Consider the following 16,422-nt stretch of genomic DNA (forward strand, 5'->3'; position numbering starts at 1 on the left):
GTTTATTGCGCTCCATGTTTATTTAATTAATTTTTCATTATTTTGAGCTGTAGAAGCTTTAAATAAGTTATTTGCTTTCTTTCGTTTGTTTATCTTCATCTTCATCTTAATATTTTCCCCTGTAGACTACCAGCTCTCATAAATTATCAAATGTGTATTTTCCATCTGAAATTTAGAAAAGTGTTTTTGCAATATATAAAGTTTCGTATGAATCTAATTGAGAATATTGTCAAGAAACATAAACTGAGTTCAATTCTCCCAGCGAAGTAAATGAACAAAGTAGAATGTAGAGAATTGACCTTGATTGGTGCAGCTGTACCCGCATTACAGTTACAATTTAATCATGTTGTGTCAATTGCTCCCTACACATTTCTTTCTCTCTTCTGTTTCTGTAAAAGTCTTACAAAAATCATGCGGAATTTTTGACCATGACAATATTACAATTAACAATTTTTTTGGCGGTTTCCACCTGTAAATTACGTTTTCAATATTTGGAAATTGATGTTGAAACTAAAAAGTTCGAATGAGGTCTTTTTATTTATTAACGAAGTCGCGCATTGTTATCTATTTTACGTCGAAATCTTTTCTTCAAGAACGAAACGTTAACGAATGCAACGCAAAAATAGTGCGATAAATACCGACTCGACAGGAATTCCGTGCCGGTTAGCACACGTACGTGCGCGTAAACACGCGTACACAGAGGCACGAGCGAGTTCACAAGGTCGTTGCTGGAAACGTCAAGATAAGCGGGTGACGCATAACTGTAGGTTAGAACTCGATCGAATTCCAGTTATTGCAGCGTCCCCCTTAAACTGGAACTTTCGCCGGCTAATTCTCGAACGAAGATTAACAATGCGTCTTGCTTAATCATCAAGCGGCTACACGAATAATTCCTCGATCGCGAGCTGATGACGAAGTCGATGATCTCACCTGTTGGTATGTTAACGTTGCTCATCTTGACGGTCTCGCGGTGCGAAGTTGGCGAAGAATGACGATTTCCGTCGACCGTGCGGAAAGGATCGGCGTGTCTCGAGGTCACAGATCGGTTCACCAGGAAGCGAAAAGCAACATACGTTCTCCGATACCGTGAACAAATCAATCGGTTCCGTCCTGACGGTGAACTGGCTAAGCGCCGGCGGCCATATTGGATACGCGGCTGCCAGTGGCGGCGCGTAGCGAGCGCCCGGTAAAACCTCGAGTGACTCGACGTAGGATAATAAATTCACTCGAACTTTACTTAGCGGAGACTCGAACCCCACTTAGCGAAGATTCGAACCTCACTTAACGGATATTTATATTTTATTTTATTGATTATTCTCCTGCACTTATATAGCGTGCGCGCATTCAAACCCACTTAGCGGAGACTCAAACTCCACTTAGACTTTATTATCTAACTTATTATAATTATATAATTATAACTATAATTTTTATAACTATTTTGTTATTAAAACATAAATATAAAAATATAAAGTTTATATAAATCTAAGATTTTACGCAATGTTAAATTGACGATTATAAATTTATTATCTAATATATATAAGTTATTTAAAATATTAAAAAAATGTAAATGAGATATTTATTCTGTTCTTCAAAATTTACAATTTACAATCATATGGATTAGCGATTAATTGATTCAAATTTCTGATTTTCTTTTTTAAATTTCTTTTAATTAGCAAGTTAATTTCTACGTGAAAAAATCAAGTTGCCGGGCTTTCAAATAAGCTGTGAAATAGATATGGGATAAGAACTCTTTTTTAACAACATTTATTTCTAATATGGCTATATTGTCTATGTACAGATTACACATCGCCATAATCTATATGCAACGCAAACACAATGAATACCTACATACTACGTGCGCGATTTTTAACAATAATAAGGTCCTCAGAGGTGATCCGGGTGATTATCACCGCGTAGGGTATAGGTACGTATGATATCGTCAATGTATAAATCATCCGCGTCGTCGTTTTTCTCTTATGGAAGCATTATAGAAATTCTATCGGGTGTCAGATATGTGTACTCATTTATATCATAAACTCGTTCGCGGAAGTTATAATGCGTTCGAAGGCTGGCGCGCTTCCGCGCGCTTATCAATCGAGATTCGAGTTATCGTTCGCAAACTCGGGCTGAAACAGCGCACGCTTATACGATCGACTCGACGGACCGGTGAGCTATTATAATTCGAGGATCTGAATTCTAAATCATATCGAATTCCAAAAAAGAACCCCCTCCAACGAATATCCTGACTCCAAAATTATAAGTTTTCGCGAAAGAAAAGCCTTAACCGCCTTAATTTTCTTTCCATTTTATCTTCCACCTTTCGTTTCCGAAAATACCTTTTCAAAAATTCATCTCTCAATTGCTACTTCTTGTTTTTTGGTGGTGAAAGGAAATTTCGATGGATCGATTGATTAAAAAAGAACGTTTTTGGCTTATTTCACAGCATGGTTTAGATGTTTTTCCACGGTTTAAAACACATTTGGCTCTTTGAGAACCTCAAATTATTGTCGTCCTTACCTAAATTAAGCCTGTCAACGCACACACGACACGCAACATATTTGTCTGATGGTTAATTTGCCCTAGGAAGCATCTATCGCGCAAAAGATACATCTACCAGGAAGCAATAACGTAGTTTACTCCGCAAACATATATTGGATCCCTTGCGCCTTTTAACTCGCGGGGTTTTTCGATCTTTTCCTGAAGTTTTATTTCTCCCATTCTCTATTTATCGTGGAGCGTAGCTCATATTTTCATCAGATTCTTCTCGAATTCTCTTAAGTTTGTGAATCTTAGAATTCTTGGCACCAAAATTTGCGGATCCCGTTTCTTTTTAACATAGTGTCTCGCAAAATGGCATCTCTGAAATTCGGCGATTTTTTCCAGATTGGAAATCGAAAATAACGTACAAATTAGTTTACGGTAAATAATTATTGCTCGATTGGTACATACAAAGCTGTCGCAAAAAGTCGTTCGGCCCGTCTGACTTTGGTACAGATGTATTATACAATCGCTGTCTATTTACATGAAAATCTATGAAAACTCCTGCTCAAAGAGTCCGATAGAATTACACAAAAGAAAATCGATCGTATTTTTTATTCGCATAGTATCAGAGTCTTGTCTTGTATCTGATATACTATATCTTTATCATCCGCTATCTTGTTTTCACCGTTAAAAAATTATTCATTTTCATCGATCTAAATTTCAGATTGCATTTCTCAATCGATAAGATACAAGATTTCCTCTACATTTCTATTACGTATAGTTTTGATATAAATATACAAGAATATTCTCGGATTGAACTAAATCCGATTCTCGTATTAATGAGTCGAAACGTAACTTGATTGAATTGACAGATTGATAGAAAAGCGTATACTGCGCGGATAAATATTTGATAGTTTAACTGAGAAACCTAGACTGAAACGATAGTCTGCGTTGAAATTGTACATAGAGTATCTCCTGAATTATGTCGGGAACAAAATCCCGATGTTATAGGAACATCCTATATAAATTTCAAAGCAAAGTTCCATCGTTTTTTACTGGCTTCTTCAAGCAGGTATACTATGAAAGAATCGCCTTTCTGGTCATCCAACTTGGCCCTTTATAAAAATAGTGTCGGAAACAGGAAGCGCGAACCAATGACATAATCGAACGCGTTCGAGAACTATTAATTCTGATTTTCCATTGGCTCTCGAATAATATTCGCTTGTATCTTCGATTCGCTCTCTTCCCGCGTCGAAGAGCGTGGGACGAAGTTCCCAGCAACTCGTCGAGCTCCAATTTTTGCGCTCGAAGAATCTCGTACGCAAGATCTGCTTTTTAATTACTTTACACAAAGACATCGATCTCTATAATGGCGTCTATTACCAATCTACGCACCTCTTCTCTTGGGCAATTTATTTGTAATTTTGCACTAACGACGCCCAGTTGTTGATCTTCGTGGGCGCCGGTCGGATTAATGGAAGCTAACGAACTCCGTCTTCATTAAAAGATGTCCTCGACATCGGTGAAATTACGGTCCCAATATCCACCCTGATATATCCAATCCTCTTGGCCCGTGTAAGGATTTGTACCCCCTTGGAACCACCTGTGCATTTATTTTGTTTTAATTATGGTAATTATTTTTCTTAAATTAATCACGTTAAGAAAGAAATAATCTGAGATTATTGATCTCTAACCGTGATTTTAATTTTGAATTTATTATTAAATATTATAATATAGAATTCTATTTAAATTAGTCCTACTTTTTAAAAGCTTCAGATTAATACTAGGAAAATAGCTAATTTAATATTTGGTTTTTAAAAAAAAGATTATTTATTTTTAACACACTTCAATCTCGAGTTTTTGGAAGTTTCTCGGAAATGTAATTCTTGAAAGTTTTAAATTGAACTTCTAATTTCTTAATTGTTAAATATATTATTTCAAAATAAAATACGGAATTATACCTGGGAACATATTCGTTTCCTTTTTTCTGCTTGCGCGCTTTGCGGCAATTTCTCTGCTTTTCCTCCAACCTAGTTTTTTCAGACGCAGCTCCATCCTGATCGCCGTTCTCCAGCTTGCGAATATCAGGTCTCAATCTGGAGTCGGTCGGGCATAGGATTTTTTTCATATCAGGCTCTAATTCGTTTAGCGACATCGCGAACGTCGTAAACTGATAATACTGTAAATCACAATGACAATATCTTTGCATTATCAAACCGATACATGTCGAGGCATATTATTTTTATAAAATTGATAGATCAAAAGATATAAATCTATTGTAAGAAAGAATAAAGAATAACGTGAGAAATATTTTTATAATAGAATAATAAAAATCTGAATTATATTGTTGAAACATATATTATATTTTTAGAAATTGAATTGAGTTTTGCAAAAAATTAATCAAAATGTTCAAAGTATTATTTCGACTAACATCCGAACTATTGCTGGGCCTCGGTGTGACTTCCCACAGTGTGACAGATCCTGGAATCTCGTCCACGATCGGAATGTCATCAACGACTGCACTGCCGAAAGGCTCGTCTATCGCATCCTATAAATAAGAAAAATATTTGTTCTACATTAAAGAAGTTATTAAAAAAAAAATGAATCAATTTGTTCAGCGAAAACTGTTTAATACCTGATGCAAGGGCTTGAAAGCTCCAACTTTGAGACTGTGGAGCTTTGCCAGGACTTTTTTGTGTCCTGGACTACCCTGCGGGCTTTTGGCCTCCAGTTTAATCTTCTCCAGTGTTTCTTCGTACAACGAGGGTTCGCAGGATCGTAAAATGTCGGTCCATTGGCCATAAAGGAAGAGTAATTTCCTTTTTCTAAAAGAATATAGAGAAACAATATGCTTTGTTTTATTTTAATTTAAAGTAAAATAGATTATTTATAATACAAATGTAATTTTTTCTGTCTGCCTTGCTAATCTAATTGCATTAATTAAAACTTACTCTTGATTCGTTATGAATCCCTCGACGCGATGAACATCCTTGCCGTTCAGGGTGCTTTTAACAAAGCATAATTTAACTCTCAAATTATCTCCTCCGTGCTGTCTGATCTCGAGAGGACCTGATTGCTCCATCCACAATTGGCCCACCAAGACATTGTGAAGAATGCAATTGACATTTTGCCAAGTGTAGGACTCCTTCCATCTATTCAAGCACAAGCATCGATACATCTCATCTTTCAAATGTTTTGAATTTCCAATAATTCTCTGTGTTTTTTTAATTTTTAATGGTAATCAACTAACATAAACGTTCAAGTTAGTAGATTATCATGTAAAATATTTTTTATTTTTAGTATTTAGTAATAATTAATTCAGATGGATATTTTTTGACAAAATTAGGAGATAATAATGACAACATGTAATTAATGTTAGATAAAGTAAATAACTATTTTATAGTATATAAATTAATTTATGATTGTAATTATGAGCGTACTTGGGTAATTCGACCGTGACAACTCCTTTCGGATGCACCTCCAACGATTTCCCCCAAAATTTCAATTTGGGATGGATGCTGCCATGAAAGATAAAATCTTCGCTGTCAGAGAAGAACGCGGACACAGGTGGATGATGCGAAACCTGCTCGCATATTATCCTGAAGAAGATTTGAAGAAGAAATAATTTTTTTCAGTATAAAAGAAGAAATGGTCACAAATTAGCAGAAAAAATAATTTTGAACGGTAAGCCAATTTGTACTAGAAGTTAAACTATAATGAATTAATAAGTACGATCTGTAAAACAATTAATTACCGGAAATCCTCGCGTTGCAACTCGTACGTTTCGCCCAAAATTGGATTGAAAGGTTTCCCAAAGCGCTCCCAGTTCGAAGCGAGGGCACTCACAGCGAAAGCCGCGACATACTGCGTAATCATTAATTTCATTTATTAATAGTGTCGGATTATTGATTTATCATCCCGATTAAATTTAAAAGCAATTCCACACGCACCTGAAGCCTTAAGATCGGCGACTCCTGCTGGGATGCCTGTTTAAGCAATACAGCGTATTCCATATATTCCGCGACGCGCTGCAGAAAAGAGAGGGGCTCGTTGAAAATGACCGGCATACTGGTCTTGCTGATGTCTTTGCCCAGTTGGAGCGTCATTGAGCAGAGATTTACTTCGGAGTGACCCGGAACTGGTAACGATGTTCTTGAAAAGTAAAACGCGTTTCAATAAAAATTGGGGAAAAGAAGATTTTTTTTAAAGCTATATAAATGGGTGTAATTTTAGTTTGTACGAATTTAAAAAAAAATGAGAAAGGAATTTTCAGATTCGTAAATCTTTGAATATTTGCACTTTTCAATACGACTGAAAATTCGAAGCTCTCCGCGAACTTATAGATTCCTAAAAAATAAAAAATAAAAAAATAAAAATTTGTCGGAATTTATTACCAACCTGTAACGTTCCGGTATCCTTTCGTTGGCCATTGTAAGGGTCTCTCGTGACTATCGAGCGTCCCGACGACAGCAGGAGCTTTCAATATGTCTTTCTTGTGAGTAGTCGATACTTCGATTTTCACCAACATCGACCAGTAATTATGAAGCTTTATAATTTATTACTGAATATAAAAGAATTCGGATTATTTGACATTTTTCTATTGATTCTGAGAAATGTGATAGAAATTTTTGATACAAATCCTTGAATGCTTCAAAATTCACTAAAATTTAAGCAGATATAATTGGCAACTTTAAGATAGATTTGTAGTGCAGATCTTCCAGTCTTCAGATATTCAAAATCTTCGACGTTTAATCAGAAATCCAAAGCTTTATGTAAAATTCTCTGTTAGGTATTCAAAAATATCCATTTTAAACTCTAATTTGAAACTCTAAATTTGACAGTGCACGTATATATAGTGAGCCGGTTTTTTGGATTAGAGAGAGTTTGATATATTTAAATTCTCTAGAAAAATTATAATCTAAAATATTTAGTAGAATTCTTTGGAAGAGTTATTTCTATCAGCCAGAGAGGTATTTTAGATAGTTGGATCTTTGGTGAATCGTCGAATGCGAGTGAATCTTTCGATGTTCACAAACTCGGGGACCTTCCGATCTTCCGGGCGCAAGAAGGGGAAAGAGGGAGGCGCGGTATCCAAATGGACCGTCCGGTTCTCCAGAGAGAAAAAAGCTTTGTCTCGCTATCTCGGCGACATTCCGACAATTGTTCCGATCAGCTTCGAAGCCGCAGAGGTAATGCCACTCGCGCGGAGGATTCCTTGCGTTCGTTCGGCACTCGCTGTCACTCGCTCATGACGATCGCGAATTTTAGGAGAAAGATCGTCGAGACCGGAAACCCCACGACGCGGTTGGTTCAACCTCGTCTCACGATCAGCTGTACACTTGAGGACTGTTGAGCTTGCGGGTGTGACGGCGAGCTCCCCCTTTGCTTTTGAAGCAAATATCAATAAATCCGAGCATGACCGTTGAGCTCCCAAGGATTTCCGTTGGGACGACCGACCGATTCGTTTATAAGGAACAGCTACCGGGTTGAAATTTGCAAATTTAGGATCTTGACTTTTTAAAAGCAATTCCTTAAATATCAATAAAGTTTAAATGTAATTGATTTTTAATTTTTATATAATCTTTTTTAATATACAATCTTTTAATACAATCTTCTAATTTTTTTTTCCAAGTAAAACGCATAACAAAATAATAAATTAATTCTTCTTGCGTATTTTGCTACTTTAAAAATAATATAAATTGTTTAAAAAATAAATAAAAGTTTTCTTTAATTTTTCAAAATTTAATTTGAAGAATTTAATTCATGGAAGATAAACTATTAATAAATATTCTTTTAAAAAGTGCTTTATATTAAAATAGATAAAAATTGTTTTGGATAGAGAGCGAAACAGATTTTTTGTGTAATTTTATTCTAACAGTCTTCTCCTTCAGTTTTAATTAATTCAATTAATACGTAATGTTCCAAGGACTGCATCATTATGATTTAACGTATATAGCTGTTATATATACACAAAAATCAATAAATGCGGAGGCGGAAGGGCAAAGTTTCTCTCAGCAACGTGAACGAACATGTAAAACACCCACGATTGAGGAAGACGTTGCATCACGCAATCAGGCGGTCTGCGTGGAAAATACGGGATGAATTTAATTAACGCATACCCCCATACGTATGCACTGTTGAGACCACAATGCTGCCCTCATCGCGTGCAACTCTCCCGATAAAATTGGCGCAAGACACGAAGAGCATTCACTAAAGGACCGTTGAGAATGCAAAGATCTTAACTGATAAAAGATACGCTTTTCATCGGTCGGACTGTATTCTGAAATCTAAAACTACATTTTCACGTTTATCAGTCCTTCTTGCTTGAATTCTAGTGCTTTGTCAAATTGATCTTTAATTGTTTAATTCATTTTACACTTTGGCATTTTGTAAAATTTTTTACTTCGAATTTCAGAGAACAATAATAAATCAAATTCGTGTGTTTTTTTTAATGCTACAATTTTTTAATTGGTTCAATTCTTGAATTTTTTTTACTTATAACCATAGAAGTATGGATTCTTGATTGTCAGATCGATAAATGGTAATCGTCGGAAGATTATTTTCTATCTTCATCGGCATTGTAAGACGAGTATTTTACGAGTATTGTAGAATACTGTTATCGTCTTACTGTCGTGCATGAAGAGTTCAGTGCTCCGTGAGCGCATCGTCGACGACTCGGAATAAGAATAAGCCAAATCTGTCTATTGATTCACTTGGAAACCAAATCGATATTCGTACGAGGCACAGGCGCTCACTTCGTTACGGATCGGCCAACTTTCCTCGAATCGTCCGTTGAGTTTGTCGTCCGTTTGACAAATCTGCTAAATTCTGCGGTCTCGGGAATAATTTTCGCCGAGAAAGGGTTACGTTTATTGAAAATATTGTGATGTTATAAAGAGTCTTCTACATGTGAAGAAAGTGCAGAGAAAAAAAATGACATTATTTTCATTTATGAATAAAAGCTTAGGTATAGTTTAACGACGAATTAATTTAATACAATCCAAATCAATTTGGAGAAATTTTTCAGTCAAAAAAAGTGCGTGAAAATATTTTTTTATCCGTTTAATAGAATTGAGATCGATATTTTAAATTGTTCTTAAAAAAGTGGCAGAAAGTTAACGTCAAATTTCGAGAATGAATAAGAAAGTCACGTCGTTGAAAGATGGGAACGTGGAAATTTCTAGAGGCTCTCACGATTCGAATGATCCTTCAAAGGAGGTGGAAGGGAAACCCGTGTTTCGCAAGTATCGCACGAAGCATATGAAGCTATTTCCGGAATTATATCGAAGCGATGTTTCAATTCATCCCAGTTACACCGACTTAAAAATCTTGCCTTAGTAAGAATCAATTCAATCGATCAATTATTGGAAATTTATTTGTAAATAAAGAAAGAATATATTTTTTATATCAAATTAAATTTTATTGTATCTATTATAAAGCTGTAATTTTATAAAATGAAACGTTCTGTAAAAGTTTATCGAGACTTTAAAGGTCACTAGCTGTTTAAAATAAAACTTGTTTACTTTTATATCGTTTATATAGTCTACAAGAATTACATCATTAATTGTATTTTATTTTAAGCCATGTGGTCTGCAGGCATCGCGTGCAAAGGATTAAGCGACAGTCATTTCGGCAGCTGAATCGCGAGATCGCGCATTTCGCTATGGTCCAGATGTTTGCTCTTGATGGTGTGAGAGTCGATCGCGTCTTCAGCGTCGGTATGTCGCCGAAGATGTTAATCGTGCCAGACCCGTTGACAGAGAAAGAGAGACGCCGGCTGAACGAGCTCATTCGAAATCATTAAGAAAAAATTTCGTATAATTTTGGTAGAAATAAAGTGTTTTATATGTTCTACTAATTATTATTCAATTATCTCTTCTTTTAATTATATAATTAACATTAAGCTGTAATAATTAGTTCTTATAATAAATTTTTAATCTTGTATAATTTTTATTCTTCTGTAATTATTACTAATAAATAATATGAACTTTTTGTGTTTTTAATCTATCAAATTATAATACAAAACATTTTATTTAAAAAACATACTTAGTTTTTATTTTATAAAAATCTTATTAGTAGATCAATGTTATAAAATTATTAAAATTTTTAAAAATTAAATACTTATTTTTTAAAAAGTTTGAAAAAAAAAACATTTATTTATTACTAAATGCATTTTCAATCACAATTTTTTTTCCAAAAGATGGGATGTTGGCAGTTAGTAAGAAACAAAGGAAAGAATCTAGTTTGATATTTGTCAAACTATAAAGGTTGAAAAAAAAATATTTTTATAAACAAATATATGCAATGTTTCGAAATACTTACCAGGGCGGATTTTTATCCATTTTGTATAGTTGCGGGTCATCTCCTCTGGAATTGTGGGACATGCACGTTAGTTTTTACTTTTAAAAAAACACTTTTCATATTTTCACATTTCACATTTCACATTTTCACATTTAAAAAAAGTATCGAGAGAGAAGAAATTTATATCGTCTTACAGCTTAATTTCTGAAATTGATACATATAGATTTAATTAAAAAAATTAAATTATAAAATTTTTAATAATAAGAATAACATGTATAATCAAAAGTATCTAAATTTATTGTATTGCATCACTCACATTTAATTAGGTAAAAAACGGATATATACGAAGAATCACAGATGAAGAGATAAAATCATTGGCATTGGAGATAGCCGGGACTAATGTGGCTACAACTTATATTTATTGCCCGGCAGATCCGAAGAAGGTGCTGGGTATTAAGTTGCCCTTTCTTATCATCATTATCAAGAACATGAAGAAGTATTTCACGTTCGAGATAACAGTAAAGCTCATGTGAATATGTACTTAATAAATAAGGCTTCCAATTAATTTCGTTTCTTAAATTAATAAGATTCGTCCTATTCCTTAGATGCAGACACTATATTGTTTACCTTAATAAATAAGAATTCCTTTTTTTCTTAAAAAAAAAAGAGATAATATGTGTCTTAAATAAAATTCTTAATTTTTATTATTTAAATAAGACTTTTAATTTTTGTTTCTTAAATAACTTTTATTTTTTAATTTTTCTTTTCCTTTTTTTAGACCTCTTTTCTTCCAATATATTTTATTTTCCTGTAGATTTATGACATACTATAATTTTGAAAGTTTAATATGAATAATAATGTATCAAATAGATACTGGACGATAAGAATATGCATAGGAGATTCCGCGTGAGCAATTTTCAGAGTACGACACGCGTTCGTCCGTTTAGTACGTCAACGCCCATCGGGCTTTCGGGTGGATGGAATCAGATTCAATTCAACTTGTGTGATTTTACACGACGGGCCTATGGCACAAATTACATTGAAACTACCAGAATGCAGATTCATGCCAACTGCAGAATCAGACGAATTTATTTCGCCGACAGGCAAGGATTTGATTAATTCTCTTACTCTCTGTCTCTCAATTAATTAATTAAATTTGTACAATAAGAAATTTAATTAATAATTCAATTTTGCATACAAATTTAATTAATTATTATCGATGAATCATAATATCATCTTATTTATTTGATTTCACTTAAATCTTAACGGATACCATATATAAATTTCATTAAATTTTTGGTTTTATGATAGATCAATATAAAAACATTTATTATTATAAGTATATGAAATAATCTTACAAGTTGTTAGTGGTTTTCTTTTTTTGGCAAAGTAGGTAAATTAAATGTTCGTAAAACAAATGTTATCTTTAGGCTTTATTCAGAGGACGAAATGCCGGAAGACTTCAAGCTTTTCTTTCCAGTGCACCTGAAGAAATGCGTTAGAGAGGAAGACGTGAAAAAGAAACCTAGCCTGGTTCCTGAGAAAGTACCGTTCATCAAAGAACCAACTATCGAACCGGAAGTGTTAGTGGAGGAGATCATTGAGCCGCCGACAATTACGAAGGAACCTGATTTAATTGAGGAAGTGTTACCAGAAGTGCCTCCGGAAGAAGTGGAACAGGTAATTGTAGAGAGAGATGAAGAGGAAAGAGAAGAGGAAAGAGAAGATGAAAGGGAAGAAGAAAGAGAAGAAGAGGAAGCTGAAGTTGAAGAAACTGTGGTTGACGAAGAGGAAGAAGAGGAACCTACAGACATTCGCGAAGATGAGGATGAAGAAGAAGCTATCGAAATGGGTGCGTAGAAATTGGAAGAAGGTTACACGGAAGATGAGGATGAATAAATAAAATATAATTTCATTAGCACAATAAATATAGCGTATCTTATATAATCTTGTGTTCTAGACTTTGTGTACATTCTTTTTGTACTGTTTTAACAAAGAACGGATTATTAGAAAATTAAGAGAATATTAATAATTAAAATGGGAAAACATACAGAATTTAAGTTACGACACATCGTAATCATCTTCCTCTCGCTTCCTCTTCAACGACTCGTCGGTCTCCATCTTCACGACCGGCAATGTCTGATTGGAAGTGATCTGTATCTTCGGCTTCGTTACTTGTGTCTTCACCGTTGTATTACTTGTTGTCGCTGCAAGTATTAACATAGATATTTAAAAAACCTCTCATTCATATTTAATTTTAATTAATTTCTTTTAATACAATTAAATTTAACATAATATTGAGTGAAAAATATATGGACTCTATAATATCAATTATAACTATGCATATATTTCACACAGTAATATATTAGAATCTTACTTGCGGGATTTCTAAAGGAAATATGGAATGGTATGGAGAAATGGGACTGCATGAGGTGAAATGGAGCTGAAATTGGAGATTAGAGAGAATTGGGCAGGTTATTTTATAGTGATTTTATAGTAAGATAAATTTAGCAATAAGGTGATTGCATACATTAGTAAGAAATTATTATAATTATAATAAATATCAAAAAACGATGCATTACCTGTGGAGAATTTCAAAACGGGTTTTGGTATAGAGATAGTTTGTGTTCTGGCGACGGTGGCAAGGGTGCCTGGCCTCTTGACAATTGATACAGCAGTCTTATTTCCCTCCACCTTCGGTCTCGGCTGTCCGCCGGATTGATTATTTCCTACCAGAGAATGCGCGGGCTTCTGAACGACCTTCTTCGTCGCATTTTTAAGCCTGTAATTCGTTGCGTTCAAGCAATATCGATCCGGCGGTAATCTGAGGCCGTTGTTCGGCTTGACAAAAGGCAGCGGAACGTTGTTCTTGGTACGCGCCACATCCAGTAGAACGTCCCGGGGCGGTGGATTCGTGAACGAACGCTCCAGCTGCATCTTGACCGCCAGCCTGACGTCGTCCAGATCGATAAACTTCTTTTTAGCGTGATTGGCGTATACTTTGCTGTCATCCAAAATACATGTGACATAACCTACAAGGAAATTCCATTTATCCAGGTAGTTTCTCGAGAGTTAAAATGGCAAAATGATCGAATGTAAAAATTGTCACAACAAAGTTATTGAAATAAGAGAAGAAAACTTACGGTACGTGAATTCCAACAGTTGATTGATCACTTTGGGTTCGTAATCTGTTATTCCCATATCCTTCATGATTGACATGATGACTTGAGCGTCTTTGGGAATATGTTTCACGTGGCTCATGTTTTTCGTTTTCTCCGACATCTCACGAAATTAAAACAACTCCTCACTGCGACCAACGTGAACTGTGCAAATGCCTTTTATGTACGCCTTTGCGTATGACGCCGTGATTGAAGCACCATGAAGCACTGATGATTGATCACTGAACTGAAACTTTTAAGGTTATATTTATGCTGTTGAAGTAACACACTTGGCCTAAGTCGCGCATGCGCGAGATTTGTCGAGGAGCTCCGATTTCCGCTTTAAATTTTAGTTCGTGGCGCGTCGCTGTAACGTCAGTAACGTGTCGTTGTATGTGTTTGTCGGGTCCGTCCTCCGGGAAATTCGCTATCACTCAATGAAAATCAGCAAGATGAATATCACTTCAGCAGGTGAATCGCCGAAATAATTTTCTGTACTCAAATCGAGTCGATCCTTGCGTCCATCGTGCGAGAATTCGTTCGTGTTCGCACGGATTTTCGCACAATGATTTGCATGTCGTGAGAGACTTAACCTCCTTTTTCGACAATTTCGAAGCATCCATTTTTGGATATTGAAGAGAGAAATAAAGAAATAAATTTTGCAGAAGTTTAACGAGCAACACAATGAGTTTACTGCATATTCTTTAACATTATTAAATATGATTTCGCAGAAATTTAACGACCAATACAAACAGTTTATTATACACTATTTAATATCATTAAATATAATATTATTGCTTATAATTTAATATTTAGTTATTAATTATTTTCATATGTCTATTATACGTAATATTAATTGTAATATGTTATGATTTTTTTGGTAATAATTTAACTTGAATGTAATTGAAATTATTGCAGCTGGTATTATTTCCTTATTGGAAGAGCCGATGCCTGAATTGAAGGTCTTCGCCTTGAAAAAGTTGGACATGATAGTCGACGAATTCTGGCCTGAGATTTCTGAGGCTATCGAGAAGATGTATGTAGGAAAAAAAACAATAAAATAATATATTTATTGCTGCTGATTTTATTTAGCATTATTGCTTCTTGCTTGTTAGAGTTCTTATTCTCTAAATGAGTTATTCTACTTGCAGTGAGATTCTGCACGAAGATAAATCGTTTCAACAACATGAGCTGGCTGCTCTAGTTGCCAGCAAAGTATATTACCATTTGGGGAGCTTTGAGGATTCGCTGACTTATGCCCTCGGAGCAGGAGAGCTGTTTGACGTCAATGCGCGAAATGAATATGTCGACACTACTATCGGTTGGTCATTATTATCAGTGGCATATACATCTTGATGATCTTTTAAGGTGTCTTAACTTTTAATTGTCAAATTTTCCAGCCAAGTGTATCGATTATTACACTCAACAACGTGTCTTGGAGGCGGAGGGAAAACTTCCACCAGGTAACAAAGGCATCGATCCCCGGCTGGAGGGAATAGTGAATCGAATGTTCCAACGTTGCCTGGATGACAATCAATACCGTCAGGCCTTAGGCCTCGCCCTGGAGACACGCAGGATGGACATATTCGAAGCTGCCATTATGCAGTCCGTAAGTAGTACTTTGCTACTAAATTTTTTATGATGTATATGTTAGTTTTATTATATAATTAGTTTACAATCACTTTCGACATTTTGCTCACATTCTTTAATTTTCTAACCAGCCTTTCATAAATTGAGATATAAATTGAGAATTAGAATTAAATCTGAGATCCATTAATTATTTTTACATGGAGCTACTTGATTTTGTTACTGATTTATACGTATTATATCATTTTATCATCTATATTTGTATCTAAAAATTTGTATTTATTTATAATTTAAGAAATAATTTTTTCGAGATTAAATTCAGATATGAAGATACCTTAATAATTATAAAGATGAAATTCCCTTCTTTCTTTCAGGACGACGTGAGTGGTATGTTATCTTATGCCTTCCAAGTGGTCATGAGCCTGATTCAGAATCGTGGATTTCGTAACACCGTACTCCGCCGCTTGGTCAGTCTCTATCGAAATCTCGGTACTCCCGACTACGTCAACATGTGCCAGTGTCTAATCTTCCTGGACGATCCGCTGGCCGTGGCCGAGCTTCTGGACCGTTTGAGCAAGGGTTCGCACGACTGCGTGCTGATGGCCTATCAGATCGCCTTCGACCTGTACGAGTCCGCAACCCAGCAGTTCCTCGGTCGCGTTCTGCAGGCTCTGCGAGCCACCGCGCCCATTCCGGGCGCGCTGATGGTTAAACCGGTAGTTAAACCGACTGCTGCCACCACCGCAAAAACCACCGAGTCTGCTAACACAGAGTCCACGAATATGGAGGTTGACGAGGAAACTGCTGCTCCCGCCGGAGAGGAAAAGGCTCAGCGCAGTGTCGAGAGCTTGGTGAGCGTTAGTCTCTTGATAAGTAATTACGTAATGTTAAAATG

At 35.4% G+C, this 16,422-nt stretch overlaps 5 protein-coding genes across 10 annotated transcripts in view; 3 read left to right on the top strand and 2 right to left on the bottom strand.

The window, feature by feature from the left end:
- Window positions 1-1,736: 1,736 nt before the first annotated feature.
- LOC105457377 (oxysterol-binding protein-related protein 2) lies at window positions 1,737-7,855 on the bottom strand. Of its 3 annotated transcripts, none has more exons than XM_011702008.1 (10): window positions 7,526-7,855; window positions 6,880-7,042; window positions 6,432-6,633; window positions 6,236-6,345; window positions 5,922-6,080; window positions 5,433-5,633; window positions 5,117-5,306; window positions 4,913-5,029; window positions 4,443-4,660; window positions 1,737-4,084 (listed from the first exon to the last, which is right to left on the bottom strand). In XM_011702008.1, the coding sequence occupies exons 2-10, from the start codon at window positions 6,909-6,911 to the stop codon at window positions 3,982-3,984; spliced, it is 1,332 nt and encodes a 443-aa protein (XP_011700310.1). In that variant the 5' UTR covers window positions 6,912-7,042; window positions 7,526-7,855; the 3' UTR covers window positions 1,737-3,981. The 3 variants fall into 3 exon arrangements, with proteins under 3 accessions (XP_011700310.1, XP_011700311.1, XP_011700309.1); XM_011702009.1 differs by having other exon boundaries at window positions 7,518-7,855; XM_011702007.1 differs by having other exon boundaries at window positions 6,880-7,855.
- Window positions 7,856-9,203: 1,348 nt separating this feature from the next.
- On the top strand, window positions 9,204-10,345 carry LOC105457378. 3 transcript variants are annotated; one of them, XM_011702011.1, is made up of 3 exons: window positions 9,204-9,517; window positions 9,587-9,818; window positions 10,063-10,345. In XM_011702011.1, exons 2-3 carry the CDS (start codon window positions 9,616-9,618, stop codon window positions 10,283-10,285), a joined length of 426 nt encoding a protein of 141 aa, XP_011700313.1. In that variant the 5' UTR covers window positions 9,204-9,517; window positions 9,587-9,615; the 3' UTR covers window positions 10,286-10,345. The 3 variants fall into 3 exon arrangements, with proteins under 3 accessions (XP_011700313.1, XP_011700314.1, XP_011700312.1); XM_011702012.1 differs by having other exon boundaries at window positions 9,204-9,448; window positions 9,551-9,818; XM_011702010.1 differs by having other exon boundaries at window positions 9,204-9,448.
- A 338-nt stretch (window positions 10,346-10,683) lies between these two features.
- On the top strand, window positions 10,684-12,729 carry LOC105457380 (cilia- and flagella-associated protein 20-like). Its single transcript, XM_011702015.1, has 4 exons — window positions 10,684-10,869; window positions 11,109-11,300; window positions 11,653-11,885; window positions 12,213-12,729. The coding sequence occupies exons 1-4, from the start codon at window positions 10,786-10,788 to the stop codon at window positions 12,640-12,642; spliced, it is 939 nt and encodes a 312-aa protein (XP_011700317.1). The 5' UTR covers window positions 10,684-10,785; the 3' UTR covers window positions 12,643-12,729.
- LOC105457379 (transcription initiation factor TFIID subunit 9-like) lies at window positions 12,711-14,205 on the bottom strand. 2 transcript variants are annotated; one of them, XM_011702013.1, is made up of 4 exons: window positions 13,926-14,205; window positions 13,365-13,814; window positions 13,160-13,225; window positions 12,711-12,989 (listed from the first exon to the last, which is right to left on the bottom strand). In XM_011702013.1, the coding sequence occupies exons 1-4, from the start codon at window positions 14,062-14,064 to the stop codon at window positions 12,844-12,846; spliced, it is 801 nt and encodes a 266-aa protein (XP_011700315.1). In that variant the 5' UTR covers window positions 14,065-14,205; the 3' UTR covers window positions 12,711-12,843. The 2 variants fall into 2 exon arrangements, with proteins under 2 accessions (XP_011700315.1, XP_011700316.1); XM_011702014.1 differs by lacking the exon at window positions 13,160-13,225 and having other exon boundaries at window positions 13,926-14,201.
- Window positions 14,206-14,296: 91 nt separating this feature from the next.
- The window catches only part of LOC105457382 (26S proteasome non-ATPase regulatory subunit 1), a 40,315-nt gene continuing 38,189 nt past the window's right edge, over window positions 14,297-16,422 (top strand). The window contains exons 1-5 of the mRNA XM_011702017.1: window positions 14,297-14,411; window positions 14,859-14,976; window positions 15,092-15,261; window positions 15,341-15,549; window positions 15,902-16,378. Coding sequence (XP_011700319.1) covers window positions 14,378-14,411; window positions 14,859-14,976; window positions 15,092-15,261; window positions 15,341-15,549; window positions 15,902-16,378 — 1,008 coding nt within the window. The 5' untranslated portion in view covers window positions 14,297-14,377. The remainder of the gene's footprint in view (window positions 14,412-14,858; window positions 14,977-15,091; window positions 15,262-15,340; window positions 15,550-15,901; window positions 16,379-16,422) is intronic.

This window comes from Wasmannia auropunctata, unplaced genomic scaffold (assembly GCF_000956235.1).
Source record: "Wasmannia auropunctata unplaced genomic scaffold, wasmannia.A_1.0 LD335244.1, whole genome shotgun sequence".
Classification (NCBI taxonomy): Eukaryota; Metazoa; Arthropoda; class Insecta; order Hymenoptera; family Formicidae; genus Wasmannia; species Wasmannia auropunctata.